Source organism: Chiloscyllium punctatum, chromosome 32 (genome assembly GCF_047496795.1).
Source record: "Chiloscyllium punctatum isolate Juve2018m chromosome 32, sChiPun1.3, whole genome shotgun sequence".
NCBI classification, from domain to species: Eukaryota; Metazoa; Chordata; class Chondrichthyes; order Orectolobiformes; family Hemiscylliidae; genus Chiloscyllium; species Chiloscyllium punctatum.
Genome location: NC_092770.1, coordinates 29709455 through 29732646, shown reverse-complemented (window position 1 = coordinate 29732646; position 23192 = coordinate 29709455). Strand labels below are relative to the sequence as shown.

The following is a 23192-nucleotide window of genomic DNA, read 5'->3' as shown; positions in this document are numbered from 1 at the left end:
CTAGCTTTTGGAGCAGTGCTCCTTCAGGTGGTTGTGGAGAATAAGATCATGATCACAGAATCTATAGCTAAAGGAGACTTCACATCCATTGTTAGAAAAGCTGAGCAATCTTGAGAATGTAATTTAAAAGAAGTTCCGGGATTTACGTATCAAAGAACAGAAACCAGCATATCTCATTCTAAAAGATTTGATCTAAAATTGTTTACTGTATCACATCTTCATGACACTGGACTCCTTTGGCTATAAATTCTGTGATCATGATCTTATTCTTCACAACCACCTGATGAAGAAACAGCGCTCCAAAAGCTCATGCTTCCAAATAAACCTGTTGGACTATAACCTGGTGTTGTGTGATTTTTAACATTTTGTCAATGGTGGAGAACTGAGAAAACACTGTATTGGAGGTTCCACAAAATACTTGTTTCTCTTATAACAATTTAAAAAGGGCACTGTGTTAATTGTACAGGAATAGTTTGCATCATTCATTACTTACCTTTAAGAATTCAAACTCAACTCTTGCTCAGGGTCTGTTTCTCTGGGACCTTGACATTTCTGCATGATGTCATTTGAAGGACTTTGGTGATTGTTTTGCTAAACATGATTCAATTTGTATCAATCAATGTCAAAGTCAAATGTGCTGGTTTACTTGGGAAACATATGTTATATTTGCCACTAATGTTTTAAAACTTACAAATAATTAAATAAGCAATGTATCTGTAGACACCATCCCAATACTTGGTGCCAGTTGAGAAACTGAGCTGCATTAAATGACTAGCAATATATATTTGAACATAAGAAACCCATATGGTAATGCCTGCATTTGCTGACTGTAATTGAGGAATGGGCATCAGCACTGTAACTTCTTACTGACCTCACTTTCTGGACATATACCAAGTAGATTTATTTTTTATGTAATTCATATCCCAGATCAGCTATTTCCACAAAATTGAAGACAAAGCAAATTCATTTATGAGGGTCATTTGGTAGTCTTTTTTTCTGTTTCATCACCAGTATTGTAGAATGGGTCATATTTTCACACCTAGATAAGATTTGAAATTAAATTCCATTAAAGCAGATTTTCTGAGTTACCTTATTCAATCCTAGCTGAATTTTGAAGATGAATTACTGTCATCTTAAAAGAACAGGAGGTCCTGTCCCTAGAGGATACTCGTGCCATGTTCCAAAAGCACAAGTTTAACTCTGATGTGAAGTAGAGATTGGTGATAAATACAGTTCATGACCGTAAATTCAACAACAAATGTTTCTGAATTGGACAGTTTTTATTCAGATTCAGCTATTACACCCACCTGTTTGAATTACCTGTTAAAGACATGCCTTTGGATGTCAGATTGGTGATATCAAACACTTACTTTCCATGGTATTCTATCTGCCTGTGTCATTTTTGAAAGACTGCTGTGTATCAATACAATTGCTTGCAATCCAGCACTGATTTTCATTATCAACATAATGTCACAGTATATCCATGCAGATACAACTCCATTCTTTCACCCTTGTCGCTGTTTAACCACCAAGCCAAACTTTTCACTAACCTTAGAGACATCCTGTCTAAACTCCATCTTTGAATCCCAGTTATTCTTTCCTCGATGACTACTGTGTTCAAAACCTGCCATGGTAGATAGTGGAGGTTAAGTTAGTAAAAATCTGAAATTAAGAGTCTAATGGTGACCATGAAACCATTGTCGATTGTTTGGAAATAACCATTTGGTTAACTAACGTCCTTTAGGGATGGAAACTGCTGAGCTTACCCAGTCTGGCCTTCATGTGACACCAGTCAGTAAAACCCATGTTCTGCCAGTGGAGTAACAAAAAAGATCTGGCTTAATATAAAGTAATGTGCCAACCAAGAGTGTCAAATCGCTCTTAGCTCTGCATTGTGTTAATGTCTACTTAGTAGGATGCATATATGAAATGGACTGCCTGTTGAGGTGCAGTTGCTGACCAGCAAGTAAGACCAGTTGGGATGGGGATGAGTGGGTCATTAGAACAGATTCTATAAGTAGCAAGAATGGGTGAGAAGTGGGCCAAATATTTGCTGTGGAGCATAAAGATTCGTACACTCATATCAGACCAATTTGCTTAGTAGTTTTTCCTAATGCTCTCAAAATCATCCTCTCCAGCCATTGTTTCTTGGCCTGAACATTTCTCGGTTACTCTCTCTCTTTCTCTCCTCCTGCCCCTGCCCTGAAAAATATCACTGAGCCATATGTGATGAGCATTGTTATTGTCTTTTCAACACCATACAACAACACTACCAATTAGCACCCTGTTTTCAGTTAGTCTGCAGAATTAACTATATGTCCACATGGACTGATTATTCTCTTGAAATGGATAGAATACTTTCATACTCCTGAAATAAATTATTTTTAAACTTTCTTGCCTCATGAGAACTTTCTATGTTTTTAATGATTATGCCCAGCTTGCATTAGTTAATCTTTCCTGACCACTGAGCCTTGGCCATAAAGTCGTGCCGTGTTCATTGAAAATCTGATGAGAACAAATGTTGATTTTCAATGTCTCCTATCCACAAGTGAAGATGAATGACTTTCCTCTACGTAGGTCTGATGTAAATAATACTTTTCCCTGAGAAATGAGATAAGTGAGTACATTTTCAGATTAATAATCCTTAACTAAGGAATACCTTTTAAATTGTTAAATATCAAATGAACAAGTAAATATAATTGGACATTTTCAGTTGCAGAAATAGAGATTAAACATCATTATTGCAGCAGCAGGATCTCTGCTTGTAAATGTTTCACTTTGCACTGCAGGAATAGATGATAGAGTTACTAGTTTTACAATATTAGTCTTGAACTTGAGATAACTATAATCGTCAGCAGTTCTGGAGTTTATTACAGATTCCAACCTCTCTCAATTTTTTTCGATAAATCCCAGTGACATGAGTCAGTTTTCTTTTTTAAAAAAAAATTAAAAAGGTAATCGTCCTTCTCTGTAATAGAATTCCAGCCCGAAGTGGTTTTACCTCTTTGAGGCTTTCTATGTGGCTGTGACTGACCTGACATTGATCTGACAACACAGTCAACAAATAAAATCTCCGAGCAGTCTGGGGAAAACAGCCAGCTGCCTAACACCCAGGAGTCTGTTCATAGCTGGCAACTACCGTCTTATCAGAGAAGCTGCTGCTCATGAATGTCAGCTCAATACTGCATATTCTCATTAAAGGTTTGTCAGGAAATGACATGACATAAAGCTCCAGCACAGGAATTTGAAAACAGTCCTATATTATTTTCACCAATAGGCAATTATTACTTGGCTATTTGTAGAACAAATTATTTTTAAAAATCACTGAAGTAATGTTTTTACCGGTCCTGAATCAAACTGGCTTTGTAACATATCTATTCATTTGTTGCATGTAATGTTTTGTTCCTGCTGTTGCAAAAATGGTCTGTTCAACAGTGTAAGCCAGAATTTCTGATGCTTCCAGCATTGGCTCACCTGACAGATAAGGTCATTATTCAAACATGTAATTTATTTTACAGACATCAAATAAATAGTGCAGTATATTTTATAAAATAATGCAATGTAATGATCAAAAAAGAAAACTATTTGATTGGAATGGTTAGTAAGCAGAACTCTTGTTTGATTTATTACTCTCTTTGCAAATATTCTATCATTGGAGATAAATTCAGGATCTGTCATCGACAGTTGACAAGTTCTGTCACATTACACAATCTTTCCAGAGGCAGCTAATTCAGAGGTCACCTCCCAGAGCCCCATCGATGGTGAACGTACTCCTGAAGCTGCAAGCCCTGCAGTCAGAGAGGTGGGCACTGCTCAGGTTGCAAAGAGAGGGTGAGGAGCCTCAAGATGGAGATGCCCTCAAAACTATACATAAAATATGAAATGCAGTGAGGACCAAAGCTGGCATTCCTTTTTGTGCAAAGACAAATCCTTTCTGAAGGCATCTTTTTGGCCCAATGTATGAATTTTCCTGCTCCCAAACCCTTTGGGGCTTGAACTTCCCTCCATAAAGCTGCTGGGTTTGAACACTTTTATAAGGGGTTGTTTTAATGCCAAGAAAACCCATCAAAACACACTCTCTTCCCTCATTTATCTCCTGATTGGTAATAACTGTATCGGCCACCCTCCTGAATTGACTGGAGAAATGCTGCATATGTCATTAGCTGTTTTTGTAATAGTTGTTGTACCACACTGTTTTGCATTTGAATAAACTTCTTAATTATAGATTTATATTTTTAAAACTGCAACAAAATGCAGTTTAATAGCTTGTTTTATCTCATGGAAATGAAAATCAAGAGAGATGCAAAACTATTCCTGATGATGCATCTTGGCTTTGGCCCTCCAATGCTTTCAATTCAAAATTTTCATCCATGTGTTTTAATCCCAAAGTGACACAAGCAGCATTATAGTCTGCTGCTTAGAACCCATATTCTGGAATCCTTTACACCTTGATCACCTCCTTTTACTTTTTGAATACCACCTCTTTGACTGAGCCGTTTTACAAATTCACTTTTCTTTGGTTTTGTTACTATCAGATCCCAGACTGAAATCTTGCTTGATAGATCATATTTTGCTTTTTTTAAAAGTTTAATATGGTGGGTTTTTATTCAAGCACATCTGGCTGCAGGTTTGGTTTTAACACTAAAACAGAAGTTTATTTCACAAAAGACTGTAAAACAAAATCTGATGAATTAAGCTATCTAAATATAACAGTGTTTGAAGGTTCAAAAACGCAGCAAAACATAATGCCTCAACACCATCATTTTGCAGTTAATCAAAATCCAGAGAAATGATCCTTCCCCAGTCAACCTGTAAGTTTGACTACTTTTTCTCAGTTTGTATCTTGAGAGCTGTGAGGAGTTTATCTTGGAATATTCACACAATTGTGATCTTAGGCTTTCCCAGTCTTTTAGAGCTCTAAGCAAACACTCCTGGTCTGGAAGTTTCACAAACTAAAGTCACTCCTAGAGGCCACACATTCTCTACCTGCTCCAAACACACTCCTTTTTCTAGAAGAACTCTGTAAGGGTTTATTCAAACTACCCATAAACGTTTTGAAGTTTTTTTAAAAGAAACTTGTGAACCCTGGGTCTTGATAAGCTAATGGCTTACTGTTTTCTCTGTTCAATCATGCCCCCCCCCCCCACACGCACACTCACGCGCGCACACACACACATACAAAATAAACTCCATAAACACTCTAGACACACACATTGGTTTAAAATCCTTGTTCTGGAAAGACTGGGCCTGGTTATTTTTTAAATCCGTTCAGCAAAATACACCTATATCCATATACCATTAGTTTAAATCCTCAAACAATTATGTATAAATCACACATTTTTAATCATTGTTTAGTATCCATTTTTGCCACCTTACACCACTGAGAGGTTCCTTGTGAAATCTTTATACATTGAATTAACTGTATGAGTAAAACCAGATTTATACCAATAGTTTGAGCATGAGAGGTCAGCGGTGCAGGTTTGAACATATAGTTTATTTCTCTGCTGCAGCATTCAATTTTTTTTTAAGTTGAAACAATCATGATAAATATTTGTATATGTTCTTGACTTTGGCAAATAATAAAATCTCACTAAATAATATATCAAATTAGGTTAATAAAATTGTTCTTATTTAAATGGAGTAATATTGATAACATCTAATGATTGAAACCATCTCAGTTTGACGTGAAAGACAAAGAATGTGAATTTGTTTCAGAAATAAAGAAAATATTATTTAATTTCTGCAATATCAATAAATATGATATTGTCCCTCTTGACAGTGAATGGGTTGCAATCTACTGTGTAATTCATAGTGTACCAAGTGCAGTGACATTTTGTCATAATCATTTAATAAATAACTTGAGTTTATTAATAATTTGAGATAGAATTGATCAAATAATCTAACTGGTGTACCTTTGTGACTTGTTGCTTGCAGTTTGATGGATTTTCTCATTTTGTTTTACAGAATTGTCAGTGTTAACAATTTTGCATAAAATGTAATTGCTTTAAATAATTGTTTTGATGCAAATGAATTGACGGATAGAATAATGTAAATAAAACATTTAAGAGTGTATAGCCTATGCAAAAGGGTCTCTAAGTATCTGTCAGTGTGCTGCATTCACTCCAACAACCCTTGCTACTGGGACTGTCAACATTTGTTGAGTCTCTTGAAATTGGATTGGGAGGCATCTATGATAATGGGATGCCACTCATATCAGCAAGGATGCAAAATCCTTGTTGCTTTCATTCTAAATGAAACAATATTCACTGCTGGATCTTTGTGGAGTTTGGCTGATGATCTTGGGTTGGATCATCATGCAGCTGGGTCTGACTGAAGGTGTGCTTTCACTAGCCAGCTAACTGATCTCTCTGAAGGTCTGGGTCCACACTGGGAATGTTCATCCCAGAGTCCCTTGAGATGCCATGGGATAGACAGAGCATCCACCCTCCCACAAGACCGTGCTAGATAGTTTGCCATTCCAAGGGCAGCATGGTGGCTCAGTGGTTAGTACTGCTGCCTCAGCACCAGGGTCCAGGATCGATTCCACCTTCGGGCGACTGTGTGGAGTTTGCACGTTCTCCCCATATCTGGATGGGTTTCCTCTGGGTGCTCCGGTTTCCTCCCACGGTCCAAAGGTGTGCAGATTGGATTGGCCATACTAAATTGCCCATAGTGTCCAGAGGTATGCAGGTTAGGTGGATAAGCCATGGGAAATGCAGGGGTATTGGACTGGGACCGTCTGGATGGGATGGTCTTCAGACGGTCAGTGTGGTCTGGATGGGCCAGATGGCCTGCTTCCTTACTGCAGAGAGTGGTAAGGGTGTGGAATGCCCTACCTGCTAATGTAGTCAACTCAGCCACATTAGGGAGATTTAAACAACCACACGAATAAGCACATTGCTGATTTTGGGATAGTGTAGGGGGATGAGCGGAGAATAGTTCACAGGTCGGCGCAACATCGAGGGCTGAATGGCCTGTTCTGTGCTGTATTGTTCTATGAGCTAAGATCTACAACTGTTTTTTGTCAGAATATAGTTGAATACAAGCATTGGTTTCTATTCCTTCCTAACTAGAAGCCAACTTCCCTCCTGGTGGAAAGCCAAGAATCAAAAACAGAATCCATACTGAGGAAAACAATGGGGACGGGTGGTCAGTGAGGGGAGTGGTGGGTGGAGACTAAATCAAAATAGTATTGTTGGGAGAGGTTATGCCCACAGTGGTGCCCCCAGTTTTTACAACAAACATTCACCCTGGAAGCCTTCAAGGCCAGTAGCGAACATGTCAGCTCCCTCTCTGAGGGCAAACAAGCACAAATGTAGCTGCGAACAGAGACAGGCAGTGGGGAGTTACAACCCACTCCATGGCCCACTGCCCAGACCTGTTGGTGGCCATTTAGGCCAGGCCGAGGAGCAGGTCCAGAAGGTGATTCTGTGACCTTCCCACTCGCTTCCATACCTGTTTTTCAAAGATCAGGAATGTTGGTCCAATCCAATCAAAAGGGCAATGGAAAGTTTTATTGAAATAAAGGAAAAAGGTGTGCATCTTCCCTCAACCAAGTATATGTGATGTACAAGTCCAGACCACCACAGTTAAAGCCCCGCACTTATTTTTGTCTGGCTCAATTAAGAATAAGCCTATATCTAGTTATTTTTATTGACCTGTTGTACATATTATGAGGTATCTGGGGCAGGTGGAACTTAAACCCAGAGCTTCTTGTGTAGGGGTAGAGACTCTATCAATACACCATAAGGCCCTGATTGAAACCCAGCTTTTTATTTTGATTTTAGAAGCCCACCACTAAGTTAATCAATCACCTGATTAACCAAACAAAAATCCAGCTCTTGAAAAACAAATCGACCTGTTCACCTATATAACAACGCACCTCAGGAGCAGGTGAAAGTTGAACCTTGGTTCAGAGACACGGACACTGCCACTGCACCATAAGAGCCGTAGAAACCCATTTTTTAAAGAGAGTTATAGAGTCACTCATCACTGAAACAGACCCTTCAGTCTAACGAGTCTACGCTGACCATGTTCCCAAACTAAACCAGTCCCACCTGTCTGCACTTGCTCCATATCCCTCCAAACATTTGTTATTCATTAACTATTCCAATTTTTTTTAATGCTGTAATTGTACCTGCATTCACCACTTCCTCTAGAAGTTCATTCCACACACGAATCATTCTGTTAAAAAAAATGCTCCTCGTCTTTTTAAATCTTTCTCCTCTCAACTTAAAAATATGTCCCTTAGTCTTGAAATCTCCTACCCAAGGGAAACGACACAAGCCATTCACCTTATCTATACCCCTCATTATTTTAGAATCCTCTATAAGGTCACCCCTCAACATCCTTAGCTCCAGTGAAAAAAGTCCCAGGCTATACAGCTCTTCTCTTTATAACTCAAACCTTCCATACCCAGCCAAATCCTGGTAAATCTCTCTTGAAGCCTCTCAAGCTTAATAATATCCTTCCTGTAACAGGGAGAGCAGAACTGGACACAGCATTCCAGAAGAGGCCTTGTACAATCTCAACATAACGTCTCTACTCCTATACTCAGACATCTGAGCAATGAAGGCAAGCATGCTAAACACCTTCTTAACAACCTTATCTATCTGTGGTGCAAACTTCAAAGTATTATATACCTGAACCCCTACATCTCTCTGTTGTACAACACAGCCCAAGGCCCTGCTTTTAATTGCATAGGCCTTGCCTTTCTTTGTTTTAACAAAACACTACATCTTGCATTTATCCAAATTAAACTCCATTTGCCACTTGTCATCCCATTAACCCAGGCCTCCTGGCTCAGAGATTAGGACACTACTCCCACATACAAGAGCTCTAAAGAACATTAACCTGGGTCTCCAGATTATTGGTCTAGGTATATTGCCACTACGCTACCATCTTCCCTCCAGAAACACAACTCTTAAATTTGTGATTTTTGAGAAGATTTGTAGCTCATGTTGAGGTTCAGGTTGTAAGTTTGCTCGCTGAGCAGGCAGGTTTGTTTTCAGATGTTTTGTCACCATGCTAGGTGTTCTGTCCCACTTTCTATGTGTGTGTCTTGGTCCGTAAAGGTAGAAGATATCATTTCCGGTTCTTTTTCTTAGAGATTAGTAAATGGGGTCCAAATTGATGTGGTTATTGGTGGAGTTCCAGTTTGAATGCCAGGCCTCTAGGAATTCCTGTCCATGTCTCCGTTTAGCATGTCCCAGGATGGATGTGTTGCCCCAGTAAAAGTAGAGTGCTCCTTCGTCTGTATGTAAGGGTATTACTGATAGTGGGTCATGTCTTTTGGTGGCTCGTTGGTGCTCGTGTATTCTGGTGGCTAGTTTTTTTGCCTGTCTGTCTGATGTCGTGTGTGTTTACAGTCCTTGCAGAGTATTTTGTAAATGACATTTGTTTTGCTGCTTGTTTGGTACAGGGTCATTTAGGTTCATCAGCCACTGTTTCAATGTGTTGGTAGGTTTGTGGGCTGCCATGATGCCAAGGGTTCAGAGTAGTCTGATAGTCACTTCCGCAATGTCTTTGATGTATGGTAGTGTGGCTGGAGTCTCTGGGCATGTTGTATCTGCTTATTTGGGTTTGTTGTTTAGGAATCAGCGGACTGTGTTTATCGGGTACTCGTTCTTCTTGAATACGCAGTATAGATATTTTTCTTATGCTTCTAGTTCCTGGTTGCTGCAGTGTGTTGTGGGCTGTTTTAAATAATGTCCTGGTGCAGCTCCGTTTGTGGGTGTTGGGATGATTGTTCCTGTAGTTAAGTATCTGGTCTGTGTGTGTTGTTTTCCTGTAGACACTGTTCTGCAGTTCTCCATTGACTGTTCGTTCCACTGTGACATCTCGGAAGGGGAGTCTGTCGTTGTTCTCCTCCTCTTTTGTGAATTTTATGCCTGTCAGGGTATTGTTAATGATGTTGTAGGTTTCCTCTAATTTGTTCCATTTTGTGATGACAAAGGTGTCATCCACGTAGCGGACCGAAAGTTTGGGTTGGATTGTGGGGAGGGCTGTTCGTTTGAGTCTCTGAATTACGGTTTCTGCTAAGAACCCTGATATCAGTGATCCCATGGGTATTCCATTGATTTGTTTGTATTGATCTTACCAACAAACACATCAATTTGGACCCCATTTACCAACCTCTGAGAAAAAGAACTGGAAATGATATCACCCACCTTAAGAGACCAAGAGACGTACATAGAAAGTGAGCCATAACACCAGTGCTTCACTGGAGGCTCACTGATGATGTTACCTAGTATGGCGATTAAACGGCTGAGAACAAACCTGCCAGCTCAGCGAGCAAATTTACAACCACAACTCCTAAACACAAACTTGCTATCAATAAACTCTGAAGCAGTCTGATTTACCGTTTGGGTTCTTAAGATGTAATGATAGTGTCCCTACTTGGGGCAAGGGACCATTGTTCAAGACTCCTTTGCTCCACAACATGCAATAACTGATGTGAACAGGTTGATTTGGAAAATATCTCCTGATTTTCCATTAATGTATTTCCAACGTGGTCAGGAGAACTTGACATATTTGCATCCTGACTGATTTACTGGTCATAGTAGCCAGTTACTACCGAGGTTACAATAGGGGTTTGCCAGGAGAGCAATGTGTACAGAGGAACCTCAATTTTTTTGAAGGACACGGGCGGAGAGTATTTCGTTTGGTTAATGGAATTCCGGATAATTGAATGCTGAATAACATAGTTTAGCCAAGCATCAGGGCCTTGCGATTTTGCCGGATCATCCGATATTTGGATAATCGAATGCCAACTAATCGAGGTTCTTCTGTATTCTGATTTGTCTTCCCAGCAGAAAGTGATCTTCCTAATTTTTTAGCAAACCAGATGTGACATGATTTGTACAACTGTGTATGAATCTATGATGAACATTCTGCACCGTACCATTGTCCTGCCTGTTTCAGTTTTTATTGGCATTTAGATATTGGATTATTCAGACGAGTGGAAAACGTTAGCTTCCAAAGAAAGTGACCGTCATTAGAAATGTTATTGTAGTAGTGTGTTTGTGTATAATTATTGACCTGATATCACTGTAATATAACATTTTAGTGCAATCCTTGGTGTCCTTGCATGCCACATTTCCCACAAAATGAGCTCTCTATGTACTCCATTAAAACCATATATTGAAATGACAAAATTTGTTAGGACTGTTAATAAACATTCTTGACCACGGGGATGCAGAAACGTGGCCAAGGGCAAAATGGGAAAACAGAACAAATAATCCTCTGAGCAATTATTTAATATTTGTTTCCATTTTGTCTCTATGAAGGTCACAGATATGATGCTTCAAGACGATTTGTATCCTGGTTGGGGAAAGACTGCTCGAGCCTTCTGGAAGAAAGGGTATAACAGGGTTGTCTTGTTTTGGTAAGGCTGAACTGCCATTTTATCCAGTGTATTATTTAGAATCACTATACTTCTGAACCAACATAAAGATATTTTCCTTGATACTCAGAACTGAAGTTTTTTTTTTAAGTTGTTCATTTTAACTATCATTGCACTGTTTGATCCAACATCAATGTGATTATAATTGCAGAAAGAACTTGAACTAATTTATTTTATGCAATGTCATTATCTCCATATTACAAGTCCTAAATAATTGTACAGATATAGATTCCCAATACTCTTCATACAGCAACAATATTAACTTTTATAGAGGATTTACTTTCATGGAAACTAGGCTTGACACATCGACTTGCTGATTTGTATCATTGTCAGAAGAAGAATTTGAATTTACTAATCATGGACTAAAATTAACTTCTATGCTAAACCATGTTTGATCTAATATTGATCTCAGCTACACAGTTTTACTTTGCAGCAAGATGCAATAAGTTTCCTTTGAAAGATATTTGGTCTTTTAACTTCAAAAGACAAGCAAAAGGAGCCAAATTGGGTATGAAAAATTAATATTTAGTTTTAAGCTGAAGAAATGTCCACTTTGAATCGATTTTGGATAGAAATGTAGAGTTTGAGGGGAATCAAAATTCACATATGAATCCCCATACCTGAACACCCCGAGAAAAGCACCTGCTGCATGTTAAGGGACGATGAACCTGCATTTGTGGTGAGTATTACTGGTGAGCGGGGGGCATCGTGGATCCCACTCCAGGTGTGGCTGCTTTGGGATGGGCTTTTTTCCCACAGTTCTGGGACAGAGTGAGAGTGGGGAGCGGGTTTTAAACAATGTGCAGGTAGGAAGGAAGGGTGTTGCTCCTAATAGGCAAGGGGCATAGTCCAATAAAAGCAACCCCTTTCTCTTTGCCATTTAAACTTAAAGAAATTGTGAATCCTATTCCTCTTTGATATCCCAGACAATGGTGTGGGCATTGTAATACTACAGCCAATTGAGCTTTAATTATTTACTCACATAACATGTGGTGTGCTGCTGATTTTGCTTCCTGCCCACCCTGTATTAGGGGGGTGAGCTTAGGTGCTTGGGAAGCTATCCATCCTCCATATATTACATGCCTGGCTACCCAAAACACATCTGGTGAGGGTGTGAAATATCCAGCATGTGAATGGTTTGTAAATCTGGTGCACAGTGGGTATCAACACTGCTGTCAGCCACAAACTGTACACCATGTATGTTTATGGTGGTCAGTTTAGTTTTGGCACTGAGGTAACTGAGGTTAAAGAACCTTCCGCCTCAGTGGCAGCTAATACTCTCACTTAGAGCACAATTGATCTTTGCTGATGAATAGGTAGTGCTGTCAGGTAGACTGTAAGTATTATGAGAGCTATCATACAATTTTGTTTGACACCAATGCATCTGTTTCAGATCTCCCACTGAAGATAGTTGCAATCATATGATTAGGAAGCAGTTGTAGGAGTGTGATGAAGTTTCTTGGCCATCCAAGCTCCATTCCCTCCAAATTCTCCTGCTATATGCAGATCTCTAAGATCTGTGTGTGGCAATGGCTTCCAGAAACAGGGACCCGAGGGGAGACCCAACACTGACCCAGCACGGACTCATCTTTATCTTCTCTGCTTGGAAGGATTACACAATTCTGAACCTTTTATTTCTTTACCTTTCTTTACCTAAGATGGTGCCGTAAGCGGTAACTTTGGAATCTTCTCACTGTACTCACATGAGCACCTGTGACAATAAACTTAACTCTAATCTCCAAGGAGTTGCGCAAGGGAATGTTGCATCCAAATGTCTGGAGAACTTTTCACAGAGCCTTGCAATTTACTGACTTTAAATGCTTTGGCCAGTCGATGAATGCAATGTCTCTGGAATATGCTGAACATTTACCATACCTTAGAAACCACATCTCTCAAAAGGCCACCATTTACACGGAATCTAACACAAAATCAGCTATATCTGCTCAGCCTCCTACAAACTGTCACAGCAGGTGTTTGACTACAAAGACCTTCACAAGTCAAAAAAATTCGAGTGCACAGAGCAGCTGGCATCACCACACTCCTGACCTACAGTGGCACATTGATTGTGTGTCAGTGACACATAAGAACATGACAGACTTTCTGCTAGCAATCCTCAGTATATTTCAGATTCAATAGGAGGACAATTGATCAAGCCTTGATGTCTGCTGGAGTTGTCCATTGCTGAAGAGAATTGTTAGTTGAGGCAGCAGTTTCCACAGTCAGAATCATGACTTTCATGTTCATGACAGCTAGATAAGATAATGAAGTGTCTCACAAAAATCATAGTAGGAAAGAGAAAACTTGTTATTTAGTTAAGCGGAGAAGGGAAAATCTGATCCCACCATAATCAAAGGCTTTTTAAGTAATTTTCATTACATATTATACATTTAGGCACACTGAAATTATAAGTGCAACTAGCTTCCTTTAGACAAATGGTTGTAAATTTGATTTATTTGTTGTATCTGAATACAAAATACAGTGAAAAGTGTCACCACTCTCTGGTGCCATCTTAAAACACAGAAAAAACAGAATATAAAGGCAAAAAGATTAAGAAATAAAGAAAACGTGTCCAATTTTATGCTGTTCCTTGTTAAGCCCCCTTAGCCATGCTGCTGCCGCTGGAACGAAAGTCACTACTCTTCAGCGCCTACACAGAGATCCTCGCCATTATGAATCCACGATGGACTTCTTCAATGTGCAAGTCCCACCGATATCGCCAGGTACCACATCACCTAAACTCAACTCCACCATGAGTCAGATTCTGGCCCACCTCGCCAATGCAGCCATTGCTGATGTTACCGTGTCTCTGTACTAGGCCCAAATCTGCTTCTGTCTCCATGAATCTGCACCAGACGCAGATGCTGCTGGGAACCCCCAAATTTGCCTCTGCCAACACCACAAGTTTGCACTGTTAGGCCCATTTGCCGTCGCGACAGAACTCTTCAAGAGTTACGTAAAGTAAAATAAAAGATAAAAAAACTGAAGAGAGGAAAAAAAGAGCAGATGAAGCAGACAAGCCCTGGGTTGAGAAGCCCTACTTTGCTAACTTACCAGAAGATAAGTAGAGAGAAGCCCACATCCTGTCAGGAAGCGTGATTGAAGAACAAAGGGTATAAACACAGAACCTCATGAAAGGACACAGGAATACAGATAGCATTGTAAGGGAGCATTTGCGAAACACAACTTTGTCATTATGACTTTGTGGAAATAGTCACAGCTTCACAAGGGAACAGACAGCATGGACTCAGTATGATGCAGTTGGCAAATGTCTGCAGAGGGACATAACAGTCAGAGGAGAGGTGGCAAGTGTTGATGTCAGTGTTGTATGTAATCTTTGTAATGCGCAATGTATAAATATCCTGTACTTTGGGAGGGGAGGGGAGGGGAGTGTCTTGGAGTCTGTCTTCAGATACCTATACCAGACTGTGTGGTGAGGACCTCTGGATTAAGATTGATTTGTTGTTGAATACCAGGCTAACATTTCTCTTTAAAATCTCTCTCCAACAACATCCATTTTGAAGCCAGCTCTACAAATATTCAGGCAAAGCTGATAAACCAACTAGGATGGTTTGGATATTGTACCTCGATGGCTAAGAGTGCCTCCCCACAAGGCCTCATCTTCCCAACTCTCCAAGGGCAGCTTTCAAAGGCTAGGGAAAGGAAATATTTATTACCTGTCATTCAGTCTGGTGACAACTTGTCCATCAAACTGCCTCCTGTCATGAGATCAAATGTCTTAATGACAACATAGAGCAACAGCATAGAACAGGAGAAAGGCTTTTTTTGCTGTGCTGTGCTAGTGTCCATACCTCTGACCCAGGACACCCAGGTTCAAATCCCACTTGCTCCAGAGGTATGTAATAACAGATCGATTAGAAAATAAAAACTAGGAAAGGTAGGGCTCTTGCAGCACACTGGTAGTGTTCCTATCTCAGAAGACCCAGGTTCAAGTCTGTCATGCTCCAGAGGGGCATAATCCAGTATGCATACAGTTTGATTCAAAAATATCTAGAAGGAAAAAAAGATTAATGGTAGGGGTTTGAGTAGTGTTGTAGAACAGATGTGCCAGGGGATTCAGGTCCATAATGCTTTGAAGTTTGTGTCACATATAGAGTCATAGAGATGTACAGCATGGAAACAGACCCTTCGGTCCAACCTGTCCATGCCGACCAGATATCCCAACCCAATCTAGTCCCACCTGTCAGCACCCAGCCCATATCCCTCCAAACCCTTCCTATACATATACCCATCCAAATGCCTCTTAAATGTTGCAATTGTACCAGCCTCCACCACATCCTCTGGCAGCTCATTCTATGCACGTACCACCCTCTGCATGAAAAAGTTGCCCCTTAGGTCTCTTTTATATCTTTCCCCTCTCACCCTAAACCTATGTCCTCTAGTTCTGGACTCCCCAACCCCAGGGAAAAGACTTTGTCTATTTATCCTATCCATGCCCCTCATAATTTTGTAAACCTCTATAAGGTCACCCTTCAGCCTCCGATGCTCCAGGGAAAACAGCCCCAGCCTGTTCAGCCTCTCCCTATAGCTCAAATCCTCCAACCCTGGCAACATCATTGCAAAACCTTTCTGAACCCTTTCACGTTTCAAAACATCTTTCTGATACGAAGGAGACCAGAATTGCACACAATATTCCAACAGTGGACTAACCAATGTCCTGTACAGTCGCAACATGGCATCCCAACTCCTGCACTCAATATTCTGACCAATAAAGGAAAGTATACCAAACGCTGCCTTCACTATCCTATCTACCTGCGACTCCACTTTCAAGGAGCTATGAACCTGCACTCCAAGGTTTATTTGTTCAGCAACACGCCATAGAACCTTACCATTAAGTATATAAGTCCTGCTAAGATTTGCTTTCCCAAAATGTAGCACCTCGAATTTATCTGAATTAAACTCCATCTGCCACTTCTCAGCCCATTGGCCCATCTGGTCCAAATCCTGTTGTAATCTGAGGTAACCCTCTTCGCTGTCCACTACACCTCCAATTTTGGTGTCACCTGCAAACTTACTAAATGTACCTCCTATGCTCGCATGACGAAAAGTTGCAGGCCCAGCACCGATCCTTGTGGCACTCCACTAGTCACAGGCCTTCAGTCTGAAAAACAACCCTCCACCACCACCCTCTGTCTTCTACCTTTGAGCCAGTTCTGTATCATGTGATCTAACCTTGCTAATCAGTCTCCCACAGTTAGATTTCATGGAATACAGGAAGAACTTGCCATTTGGATACAGAACTGGCTCAATGGTAGAATTCTGAAGGCTTCTCATTTTCCAGCCGTCCCTTTACCTGCGAACATCTGTCTCCAATCAGCTTTCGAAAGTTCTTGCCTAATACCATAAAAATTGGCCTTTCTGCAGTCTTGAACTTCAACTTTTAGATCTGGTCTATCCTTTTCCATCACTATTTTAAAATGAATAGAATTATGGCTGTTGGCCCCAAAGTACTCCCCCACTGACACCTCAGTATCCTGCCCTGCCTTATTTCCCAAGAGTAGGTCAAGTTTTGCACCTTCTCTAGTAGGTACGTATACATACTGAATCAGAAAATTGTCTTGTATACGCTTAAGAAATTCCTCTCCATCTAAACCTTTAACACTATGGTAGTCCCAGTCTATGTTTGGAAAGTTAAAATCCCCTACCATAACTACCCTATTATTCTTACAGATAGCTGAGATCTCCTTACGAGTTTGTTTCTCAATTTCCCTCTGACTATTAGGGGGTCTATAATACAATCCCAATAAGGTGATCATCCCTTTCTTATTTCTCAATTCTACCCAAATAACTGCCCCGGATGTATTTCCGGGAATATTCTCCCTTAGCACAGCTGTAATGCTGTCCCTTATCAAAAATGCCACTCCCCCTCCTCTCTTGCCTCCATTTCTATCCTTCATGTAGCAGTTGTATCCTGGAACATTAAGCTGCCAGTCCTGTCCATCCCTGAGCCATGTCTCTGTAATTGCTATGATATCCTAGTCCCATGTTCATAACCATTCCCTGAGTTCATCTGTGTTCCCTGTTAGGCTCCTTGCATTGAAATAAATGCAGTTGAATTTATTAGTCCTACCTTGTCCCTGCCTGCCCTGACTGTTTGACTCACTTCTGTTCTCAGCTGTACCAGTCTCAGATCGATCTCTTTCCTCGCCCCCCCCTCCTTTACTGGTTTAAACCCTCCCAAGCAGTTCTGGCAAACTTCCCTGCCAGTATATAAGTCCCCTTCCAATTTAGGTGCAATCTATCCTTCTTGTACAGATCACTTCTACCCCAAAAGAGATTCCAATGATCCAAAAATGTGAATCCTTCTCCCATACACCAGCTCCTCAGCTATGCATTCATCTGTTCTATCCTCCTATTGCTGCCCTCACTAGCTCATAGCACTGGGAGTAATCCAGATATTACTACCCTTGAGGACCACCTTTTTAAATTTCTGCCTTACTCTCTGTAATCTCCCTTCAGGATCTCAACCTTTTCTCTTCCTATATCGCTGGTATACAGGGTAGTTAAAAACAACATTTCGCTGCTTACCTTCATTGGTCAGTCCTTTAAGTATAGGAGTTAGGACGTCATGTTGAGTTTGTACAGGACATTGGTGAGGCCTCTTCCAGAATACTGTGTCCAGTTCTGGATGTGTGCAGCTATGGGAAGGATATTAGTGAGATGGAGAGAGATCAAAAGAGATTTACCATGATATTGCCAGGTATGGAAGGTTTGAGTTACAAAGAAAGGTTGGATAAGCTGGGACTTTTTTAACTGGAGCATAGAAGGTTAAGAAGCAACCTTATGTAAGTTTATAAAATAATGAGAGTATTGATAGGATTAATGGTTGTTGTCTTTTGCCTAGGATGTGTGGTTTCAAGACTAGGGGGCACACTTTAAGGTGAGAGGAGAGAGGTTTTAAAAAAACATGAGGGGTAAATTATTTACACAGAGAGTGGTTTGTGTGTGTGGAAATGGTAAATTACAATGTTTAAAAGGCATTTGGATAACTACATGAATAGGAAACGTTTGGACAGAAATGGGCCAGGAGCAGGCAGGTGGGACTTGTTTAGTTTCGGATTATGTTTGCAATGAAATGGTTGGACTGAGGTGTCTGTTTCCATGCTCTTTACGTGGGTTTTATGACTGTGTTTTGCCCCATGTTCCTGAAGATCTGCAGGTCAAGAATCAACCTGTTCGTTCACATGAAGATTCACCACAGAAACTCATGATCCAAAGTAGAAATGAACCTCGAATCACTGAAACAGCAGATGTCTGTGGGCCACTGTCTGACTGTGTTGTCCCTCATCATGGTTTACATGTTGCTTTTTTCATGTTGATTATACTTCAATTGCTTTCACGTACACATCTATAAAGTAACATAGGATTCCTGCCCAAATATATTCTTGTTATGAAGCATATTTGTAGCTGTTTGCTGGTGACTTAGCTTATCTCTTGAAACCATATTTCTAGCTGATCTCTTGAAGAAGTGATCTGAATAGGTCCTGAGGTTAAGGAAAATTTAACTGTTGAAGGTGTTTTAAATTTATGGTCCAGCAATAAAACAAATTCTCTTTTGCTGACATTTGAAATCTCAAATCTGATGGCATTCTCAAAAATATCATATAATTAATGAAATCCAATCAGGTTTGAGCATGTCACTTTGGATATGTGACACATCCAGGCGTAACAGTGATTTTCCTACATCACAACTGGGTACCAGATGCACAGTTTTATGAAAGGTAAAGGTTACTTTACAGACAAGATACTAGTTACATTAGAGGGATTGAATATTTTCACAGGTACTGATTTCTTGCTTGACACCATTTTCATTTTAAGTGCATTCCAAGAATAATCTGGGTCAAAAAAGGTCTTATCATTCTATAGGCAAATTGTGAAGCTGCAGTGAATGATGTTTCAAGATAAAATTTATAATGGGCTACAGCCATTAATGTAATAGATGGAGATACCAGGATAAAGAATTGAGTATGATTGGAGCAAAGAATGTTCCATGTGTTCCAAAGAGGCTTGGGTCCATGTAAGTTTCCATAGCAACACTTCTTGCTTTCTCTAGGTACAGTGCATGAGAAGAGAAATTGGTTAAGAAAGAGCAAGTTCAACCAGGTACAGAAGTATATGGTAGATAGGTTGTGTTATTGTGCAAGGTTGTTAAAAAAAATGATGTTTGAACTGCTTTGACTAAAGGTCTTCTGTAATATTGTAGTAACTACTAGTAATGGTCACGATGCAAAATATTTGGACCATTTTCCACAGTGATGCAATGATAGGGGCACTGTGCTTGAGGCTGCTTTGTTGTCTAGGTATTACAAGACCTACAACTAAATTGTGAGCTGATTGCAAAACACAATAACAGTGCTTAATTGCAATCCTTTCTGTTTTTCAGTTACATGTGTCTTCATTGAAATCTAGAGGTTATTGTGCAATCTTCAGTGGACAGAATAATTCCCAGCTGTTCATTGGTGACAGAAAGAGAACAAGGATGAAGTATGTTAGAGTGACAAAATGTTTTGTGTGAATGATAGAATGATAGTTATTGTATTACCCCTTCCAGGATTAGTAATCTTTCAGATGTAGCAGATTACAGACATTAAACAGGGTGAGGTGAAAGAACTCTTCATTACCTTAGATCAGTATATATTCATTTTTATTTGGTAAAGATGCACAGGGAAGGCATTTGAAAAGACATAGAACGCAAGAAGGAAATACACGTACACAATCCTTTATCCAAAATCCTTGAGGCCAGTTGTTTTTCGGATTTTTTCAGATTTCAGAATAAATGATATTTTCACAGTGAAATAAAATAAATTACCTGACAGCAGACACGCGTGTGAATAGTACGAGCACTGAGATACGATTGACACTACTTTCTCCCCACCCCCACCCTCCTCTAGCTTATCTCTCCACGCTTCAGGCTCTCTGCCTTTATTCCTGATGAAGGGCTTTTGCCCGAAATGTCGATTTCGCTGCTCCTTGGATGCTGCCTGAACTGCTGTGCTCTTCCAGCACCACTAATCCAGAATCTGGTTTTCAGCATCTGCAGTCATTGTTTTTACCTGCTAATGCTGAGCCACACGCCATGTCACATCTGAGTGACGTGGTTCAAGTGGGTGTGGAGTTGGGTCACCTATTCATGTGCCAAAATGACACTCCACACTCAATGAGAAAATTTTAGAGATTTTCGGATTTTGGAATTTATGACAAAGGATTGTGTACCTGTATCCGTTATACACTTTGAAAGAAAGCTGAAACAAATTGTGTTTATGTAGCACCATTTCCAACTATAGTACAACCTGAAGTGCTTTCCAGCCAGTAAAGTTTTTATTTATTCATGGCAGCTACATTTTCAAATTAACAACAATTTGTGCAGAGCAAGGTCTTGCAACAGTAGTGAGATATCTGACTAAATGATCTATTTTAGTGATGTGGTTGACTGATTTAATGTTCTCCAGCACATCTGGAGAATCTCTCTCTGGGGTATTATCGTTATTGTGGCTACTGGCACTCATACTTTCTGCCACCTCTGCCAGTATATGGTCCAGAGTAAGGATTGTTTGAGGTAGCTCACTATTAGCGACTCTTCTTTATCTACAATTCCCTATGGCAAGTTAAATGATGATGGCATGTAGAAGATGTCTTTACAGAAGAATCACTTGTATTATGTCCCATGGTCAGTATATCAGTATACCTTAGAGAGACATGTTCATGAAGTCAGCAGTATAATATAAGATGTGGCCTGAGGGTTTACAGGACCCGTACTCCATCCTTCTTCAATCACTTAAAGCATGACACTGTACTGGGAGCATGGTCTTCTGTTGTAATCCAATAGCTTAATATTAGCCCAAACCTGAGTACCTGAGGAATGTATTGTTTGCCAGAGTAGTCAATTGTAATAAACGTCTGTAGGATTCTTCAATACCACAAAATCCACACACAGTTTCTTATCTTAAGAGAAATAACATTAGTATTGCCACAGAGATAAAACACCCTATTGGAGGCAAATCTCACTCTGCACTGTTCTTGGTTAATAAGACAGCTTATTGCATGTTAGCAATATGCACAGCTACAAGTCAGGCATAACTATTAGCACTCTTGGGACCTGTTGAGAACATGTCTGCTCCCTTCAAGGCTCAGACAGACAGCATGTGACAGCAGATTAGGCGAAGCTCAATGTAATAAAAATTAACTCTTTCAGAACCACTATTTTGTGCAACATCCTGTTCTCATTCAAACTGTGTCTTTATGCTGAAATGAGAGAGCAGATGTGACCTTGGTTAACGTCTCCTCTGAAGGACAGTAATTCTGACAGTGCAGCACTTGCTGGCTACTACCTGGAGTGTCATCTTGGACTCTGCACTGTCTCTGATCAAGTCTCTGGCTACTGCTTTTTGTCTCTAACTGTTCAAACCCACGCCTGAGTCAGAAGTGCGAGTCCTTTTGTGTGTCCAAGTCTGATATTTCTCTCCCATCCTTTTAGATAATTTTATACTTAAAGGAAGTTGTTCATTGGTTCGCTGATCTGGTTTATTTTCTTGCAAACGTTTGGTCTCCTTCCTGGGTGACAGCTTCAGTGCAGTGTAGCCTCTGGATGAAGCGTTGTTATTGTGATCTGCCCCCAGTTTATAGGGTTCTCTGTGTTGTGGTGAGTGGTTCTATTTCCGGTTTTGTTCTGTCGTGGTCTGTAGACAGGGTCTATTTCAAAATATGAATCCAGGTCTCTAGGAATTCCTGAGCTTTTGTTTAGCCTGTCCTGGTATCATAACATTGTCCCAGTTGAATTAGTGTCCCTCATTGTCAGTGAAGCCTTGGAGAGGATTTAACTTGCAAAGCCACTGTGCTTTTTAGGGAATCAGTATATGTAATGTATTTGCACATTGGATTAATATCTAAAGAAATGATCATCCATCACTTGACGGTCAAAATACAGATTATGGGGTGAATTAACAGAATTTAAAGGGTACACGCAGCACATGAATATTAAAACAAACATTGATATATTATCATTTATCATTATATATTCACTCTTGAGTTCTAAAACAGGGTAGGGTTTGCCGTGTTTTGCTTAGTGACAGTTCATAACATTGCTAACAAGTGTAGCTAAGGTTGAGGTTCTGGATGTAAGTTTGCTCACTGAGCTGGAAGGTTCATTTTCAGATGTTCGTCACCATACTAGGTAACATCATCAGTGAGCCTTCGGTGAAGCACTGGTGTTATGACCCGCTTTCTATTCATATGTTTAAGTTTCCTTGGGCTGGTGATGTAATTTCCTGTTCTTTTTCTCAGAGCATGGTAGATGGAGTCCAAGTCAATGTGTTTGTTGATAGAATTCCGGTTGGAATTCCATGCTTCTAGGAATTCTTGTGTGTATCTCTGTTTGCCTTGTCCTAGGATGGATGTGTTGTCCCAGTTGAAGTGGTGTCCTTCATTATCTGTATGTAAGGATACTAGTGAGAGCGGGTTATGTCTTTTTATGGCTAGTTGATGTTCATGTATCCTGGTGGCTAGTTTTCTGCCTGTTTGTCCAATGAAGTGTTTGTTACAGTTCTTGCAAGGTATTTTGTAAATGACGTTCATTTTGCTTCTTGTCTCTATAGGGTCTTTCAAATTCATTAGCTGCTGTTTTAATGTGCTGGTGAGTTTGTGGGCTACCATGATGTCAAGGGGTCTGAGTAGTCTGGCAGCCACCAGGATGCATGAACATCAACTAGCCACAAAAAGACATGACACACTATCACTAGTATCCTTACATACAGATGAGGAAGGACATCACTTT

The 23192-nt window shown here is 40.1% G+C and overlaps 1 protein-coding gene across 3 annotated transcripts in view; it reads left to right on the top strand.

Moving 5' to 3' along the window:
* tmem117 (transmembrane protein 117) overlaps positions 1-23192 on the top strand; it is a 434750-nt gene that overhangs the window by 298098 nt on the left and 113460 nt on the right. For all 3 annotated transcript variants that reach the window (XM_072551966.1, XM_072551967.1, XM_072551969.1), the window contains exon 5: positions 11289-11386. In XM_072551966.1, coding sequence (XP_072408067.1) covers positions 11289-11386 — 98 coding nt within the window. The remainder of the gene's footprint in view (positions 1-11288; positions 11387-23192) is intronic.